This window comes from Geospiza fortis, unplaced genomic scaffold (genome assembly GCF_000277835.1).
Source record: "Geospiza fortis unplaced genomic scaffold, GeoFor_1.0 scaffold11, whole genome shotgun sequence".
NCBI classification, from domain to species: domain Eukaryota; kingdom Metazoa; phylum Chordata; class Aves; order Passeriformes; family Thraupidae; genus Geospiza; species Geospiza fortis.
In genome coordinates this window covers 11189174-11195608 of record NW_005054304.1, presented here as the reverse complement: position 1 = coordinate 11195608, position 6435 = coordinate 11189174, and the positions used below count along the sequence as shown (strand labels likewise).

General features: G+C 43.4%; 1 protein-coding gene across 1 annotated transcript; it reads left to right on the top strand.

The window, feature by feature from the left end:
• The first annotated feature begins 21 nt into the window (after window positions 1–21).
• On the top strand, window positions 22–5006 carry LEPROTL1 (leptin receptor overlapping transcript like 1). Its single transcript, XM_014311952.2, has 3 exons — window positions 22–176; window positions 1376–1562; window positions 2587–5006. The coding sequence occupies exons 1-3, from the start codon at window positions 139–141 to the stop codon at window positions 2701–2703; spliced, it is 342 nt and encodes a 113-aa protein (XP_014167427.1). The 5' UTR covers window positions 22–138; the 3' UTR covers window positions 2704–5006.
• The last annotated feature ends 1429 nt before the right edge of the window (window positions 5007–6435 follow it).

The window sequence follows — 6435 nt, the reverse complement described above, 5'->3', positions numbered from 1 at the left end:
CCGGGGCTGCGCTGAGCCCCGCGTTGGTCTGCGGGCGGCGGTGGGTGCCGTGCGCGGTGCGGTGCTCCCTTCACAGTGGCTGGGTTTGTTCTCGTTGTAGCGCTGATCAGCCTGTCCTTTGGGGGAGCGGTCGGACTGATGTTCTTGATGCTCGGATGCGCCCTGCCCCAATACAAGTACCGTGCTCTCTCTTTCTGTTCTCCTACTTCTGTTTGTGTGGCTGTAGCTTCAGGGGAGTCCCGCTTCCATAATGGTGGATTGATAAGTTCTCTCTGTGTAGGAGGGGCCTCAGATCTTTTCGGGTTTTTTTTGTTTTTTTATTTTTTATTTATTTTTGTCTTTTGTTTCAAAAGGCTGGGGTGGGAATAAAAAGAAAGACCGTCTTGGATTTAATTAATCCTAAAAAGTAATGGCAGCAAAAGTTAAACTACCAGGCCTGGCTGCACACCGTGAAAGGATGCATTGCCCTGACTGTCTGGACTTGTGTCCCGCTGTGGCTGACCCTCAGACAGCAGCATCTCCCGAGGTGGGCAGCTAGTGTGGGTTATCCAGGAAAGGATTGGCATTTTCTGTGGCTGCCTCGGGGCAGGTGGGGTGTCAGTGACTATCAGGTGGATCCTTGGCTGTGTCCCACACTTGTAATGTAGCATCTGGAGTAATTGCAGCTGCTGTCTGTACTTTCCCGACATCGATTCCTATCTCTTGGTTTTCAGGAGATACAAAGTAGCAGACCAAGCGCTCAGATAGTAAGGCCTATGGTTTTGACTCTTTGCAAGTAAATGCTGATTTTACAGAAAAGATTTTAAATTGACTTATTCACTGTTGAATAAATATTAAATATCTTGTTGGTAGACCTGTTATGGGTTGTGAATTGCAGTTTCTACATATATAACTAGAATTCCTAGGCCAGTTTTATTTTGTTATGAAGCCAGTGCTAGTGACACAAACCCTTGGGAAGGAGACCCTTATACAGTTGCCCTTCAAACAATGCAGTAAAGTTTTATTGAAACAACGTGCCCCTGCATTTGTGTTCCTGAGAAGTCTAGTCTGGGGTTCTGCAAGGGTATCCCCTAAGTACAACTGACAGGATAAACTTGGAGTTAAGCTCACCTTGTAAGGTGGCATTAGATTTAGGCTTGCTTAGTGCAGTCTTGCTTTCTGAATATCCTGTTAGTGAACTCTGCTGCCATTGAGGTCAGCCGAAGCCACTCACGCACATGGTCTGTTGGATTAATGTCAAAGGATTTGCCTTCTCTGGGCTTGTCTGTCTGTCCTAAATGGGGATGCTGGATGGGAAAAATGCCTTGCATGGATTTTAGGAGGAGCAGGAAGTAAATCCAGTTAAGTAAAACTTTTTTTCTCCTCTCTTTTTCAGCCAGTACTGGCCACTGTTTGTTCTGTTTTTTTACATCCTTTCTCCTATCCCGTACTGCATAGCAAGAAGATTGGTAGATGACACAGATGCTACAAGTAATGCCTGCAAGGAGCTGGCCATATTCCTTACAACAGGCATTGTGGTCTCAGCATTTGGGCTGCCCATAGTGTTTGCAAGAGCAGAACTGGTTAGTAATATTTCAGCCTGTGATTGCCTTTCTTTTTTCTAGAAAACTTTTTGTGTTTGGTTGTTTATTGAAGGTAAAGCTTTCATGCACTAAATAACTCATACAATTATGTACTTTCAGAACCAGAATAAGATTTTTTTTTTGCAAAAAAAACAATAGTGAAATGGGAGCATGGCAGAACATTTGTGATTGCCAGTTGCTTCATGTGGTCATGGAATAAAGCCTAACAATGCAATGCAGAGAAAATGAGACAGAAAATACTGTGAAAACTTAACAGGGAAGTAACCAAATATAGAAGTGTAAAGAAAACTTTGAAGACAATTTGTGGAATAGTTGGGCTAAAGCAGCATGCATAAACAAAAAAAAAAGTATTTTTATACTCACTGTAAATGATATTGTAAGCGATATTGGTATAATTTTCTTAAACTTCCAAGTTCTCGTTACATATTTCCCAGTATACAGCTTTTCACTAAAATACTTTACAAGTTCACTTTGTTTGTGTGAATGTCAGAAAGCACTACCAAGTCAAAAAACATGGAGTGCACTTTCATAAATGTCTTCATGCAAGAACAGCTCAGATGGACAGTTGGAATGCCTCACATCCTTTGAGTAATCCCCTTACTCTCCTGTGAAAACATTCACCTCCTTTTTTGTTACTGGGATATCTGCTGGCATTTTGAAGACCTTAAATACTTGTTTTAAAAAGTCTTACAGCATAGCTGGGCTGCAGATGTGTTTGATGCTGTTGTCTGGCCTTACTTTGCATAGCAAACCAGTTGTGCCTGTAGCTAGCCAATGCATTGAGTACAGCTAGAAGAAACTTGCAGTGCTGCTTGGCTGGCTGTGAATTTGTCAAGTAATTTTGGGTAAACCTGCTTGGTGTAACCACAAATAATGAGGTATTGCGTCTTGCATCGTGGATGTGCTACTGAACTTTGTTGAGAATGGGATAGTAAGATGTTACCTTTTGTCTTGTTAGTGTTCAGCTCCAGACGTGTCTTAACTGAATTCTGCCTGTTCACAGATTTACTGGGGCGCGTGTGCACTTGTTCTCACTGGGAATACAGTCATCTTTGCCACCATCCTAGGATTTTTCTTGGTCTTTGGCAGCAATGACGACTTCAGCTGGCAGCAGTGGTGAAAGGAAGATCAGAGAACTATCCACAGGCATCTTGTCATGCAGTGGCCATCCATACAAATGAGAGAATGGGCAATAAAGAGAAGTAGCATAGCAAGCCTCTTGAGTATTCTAGATGCTCCTTTTGACGTTGTTCGTTCTGAGTGTACTACTGTTGCTGACAGGGTTTCTACGTTTTTATGAAGTGGAGAGATGATTCATTTTTACCTATGGTATGTTTTTAGGTGCTCTCTTGGTTTAAAATTGTCATCCTTCTGTCCATTGTTTTATGTGAAGCTTTAAACCAGGAACAACATTTAAACATAGGTTCAGAGATTTAAAGTTGGGGGGTTTTTGTGGGGTTTTTCTTTGTTGGTGGGTTTTTTTTTTTGTTTTTTTAAGTTATGAATTAATACTGTGTTTCATTTCTTTTTTAAATGCCAGGATTAAATTATATACAAGCTGAATGGAAGTAAGAGATTGTCCACAACCATTGCCAATTACCAGATCAATAGATTGTTGCTAGATTTTAGCAGAGGCAAGGTGGGTTGGAGAGTACCGGTTGCAGATTTTCTTCTGCCCATACCTCAGACTGGGTGATGAATGTTGATAGCCTTCATTTCAGGAGAAGGCTGAGGAGCAGGTAGAGTTATTTGGGAGAGAAGTCCTAAATTTTAACACCACTAGCTCTTTTACCTGCTTTGTTATCAATTCTGTGGATGTGACATTCAAATACTCTGTAAATGTATTGATGCTGACATACAAAACTGAAGTGTATTCTAGGGGAAGAGAAAATGATGTTTAAATTCCATTTTTTTAAAAAAAAGTATCTTTTGAACTCTTTCTATTTATAAGCATTGTATGGTTTTGAACTTTTATGTCAACTTTTTACCACAAAAATGGTAAAATTTTCATTTATGGAACTACTGGCCTGTGTTAATTTGAAGCATATACAAAGCTATTTGCTCCTCTCCCTTTTTAATTTATTTTATACATAGCATATATATATATAAATATATAATAAACCAGCTTTTAAAATGTAGATTAAAACTGTGTTAAACTTGCCTGAGTTTTCCTGCCCCCCCCCTCTTTTTTTTCTTTTTTTTTTCCCCTCAATGCAGCTAAGAAACGACTTTTTTGGAAGTCACTGGCTGAACTGATTTCACTGACTGTTTTTAAGTTCTTATGCACTGTTGGTTAATAAGATTTACTGTTATGTCTGTAACTGTAGCTTGTGTTCTGTAAGATTGCACATGTAGCTTCAAGTATTTAAGACAAGTTTTCTGCATACCTCTCAATTGTCCGGATTTTTCATTTGAGGAAATATGCCATTTGGCATTCCATCACAGCACAGTTGATGAGTACCACTTAACCAGGTTTGCCTGTAGCACGTGCATTGATGACCTTGACCAAACTTACTTCTGAACTGTATTTTTCAATTCTTTAAAAATAAGTCTATGAAACTTAACTATGTGTAATTGAAAGCTTAGGTTTTGCTCAACAGTATGAAAAGGCAGAGAACTGCAGGTCTTGGCTGTAGTATTTGTGCACAAATGCAAACCAAGTAGAAAGTCTGCATACATATATATATATATGTTCATAAATGTATATGAGTATACAAAGTGATAGTCATGGGGTGCGCTCCAGGAACTGATACTGGCAGCTGGGCTGTAGCTCCCTCCACACACTGCTTTGTTCATGTCCTGTGTGTGGAACAGAGGAACAAGCAGGTGCCAAGGCTCCAGAGCAGACGTATTTCAAGTGTAACCAAGTGCTTCACCAGGCTGCCTGTGATGGTGGCATTTGGAGCTGCAAGGGCTGTAGGATCCTTTCCCTTTTTCAGCAAGATTTCTGCACCCACACCCCCAGTACAATGGATGCTTCAAAAAATCTTCCAAACCAGTGGCTAAAGTTGCAGTCCCCTGCAGTCCTTATGGAGGAGGAATGCCTAGGACTTGTACATATATGATCTGTTACCTATTCCTTTTTCATGGTCGGGAACTGTTTTCTCCTTCATTCCTGAAGCCACGTGATGCTACTCTCTGGATCACTGGTCATGGAGCTGACTCTATGTATTGGTGGTGCATTTTTTGTCTGTTAATTGTATTACAGCTCTCCCTCCTTGCTCACCAAGTACATGCAGTATTGCTCTGATTCAGGAGCAGGACACTTGAGAGGTATGATCTTTCCATATAATATGCACTGAGATTGTGTTACCATCCTTCTAGAGGGAAAAACTTTGAGCGATACAAATTTTAAATAGCAATCTTGAGTTCTGTATGTTTAATCAAAAATACTCTAATAAAAAGAGTATTTTGTTTAAAGTATTAACTGTTCTTTTTCCTTTATTTAATGTGGTTGTTATTCCTGTGGAAGAGATGACACCAGACTGCTCACTAGTCCTTCAGAGCGAGTATTTGTGGTTTTTACTGGGACTGCTTTATAAAGAGAAGCTCCAGTGTCCAAGTTGCACTGAGTTGACCTTGTTGTGTCACACTGCAGTGTTTCCTTCAGTTTCTGTTTGAAAGCCAAATCCTGAAATGTGGGTGGTGTTATACAAAGTGATGGCCACTTAACCCTCTGATGTTTTTATAACTCTGCAATTTTTATTTTAAAAACTACACAGCCTTTGTGATATTTGTAATCATGACATTTCTGAAATTTGAAAGCTGATGACTGATGCCAGTCTTCTAGCAGAAGAAAGTAATGGGAGTTGGTGGAAAATCACCCTTTCCCTCTCTGCACACACACTCCCTTTGGTCAAAACATGGAAAGGGGAGTGGAGTTATTTGGCAATAACTAAGGTGCCACATCTACAGAGCTTTTTCATGAAAGCAAATTAAATCAGTAGAATCACTCGAAGTGCTGGGCTGGAAGAGACCCATCAGGATGACTGAGTCCAGCTCCAGTCCCTGTGCAGGACAATCCCCAAAGTCACACCCTGTGCCTGAGTGCATTGTCCAAAGGCTTCTTGAGCTCTGTCAGGCTTGGTGCTGTGATCCCTTCCCTGGGGAGCTGTTCCAGTGCCTGACCACCCTCTGGATGAAGAACCTGTTCCTGAAATTTAGCCTGGACCTTCCCTGGCTGAGCTCTATTCCGTTTCCTTGAGTCCTGTCACTTGTGTGAGTGAAGAGATCGGTACTTGCCCCTCTCCTCTTCCTCTCTTGAGGATGTTCAAGACCACAGTGAGGTCTCCCTCTCTCCTCCACGCTGAACAAACCAAGTGGGCCTTCATTGCTCTTTACAGGGCTTCCTCTCAAGGCCCGTCACTGTTCTCTGGACACTCTCCAACAGCTCAGTGTCTTTCTGATGTTGTGGCACCCAGAGCTGCCCCTAGCACTGGAGGTGAGGCTGCCCCAGCTCAGAGCAGAGCAGGACAATCTCTCCCTTGCCTGGCTGTGCCTGCTGCCCCCCAGGACAGGGCTGGCCCTCCTGGCTGCCAGGGCTCAGTGACTCACACTCAATGCCACGGACCAGGACCCCCAGCTCCCTTTCTGCAGTGATGCTCCCTAGCCTCTCGTTCCCCAGCCTCTGCACACAGCCAGGGCTGCCCGGGTGCGGAGCCCGGGTTATCCCCCTGCCGGCAGCAGCTGGAAGCTGCGGGCCCTGAGGCGCTCACAGCGCACCGGCCCAGCGCGGTACCGGGCAGGGCGGGCCCTGAGGCGCTCACAGCGCACCGGCCCAGCGCCGGTACCGGGCAGGGCGGGCCCTGAGGCAATCACAGCGCACCGGCCCAGCGCCGGCACCGGGACGGGC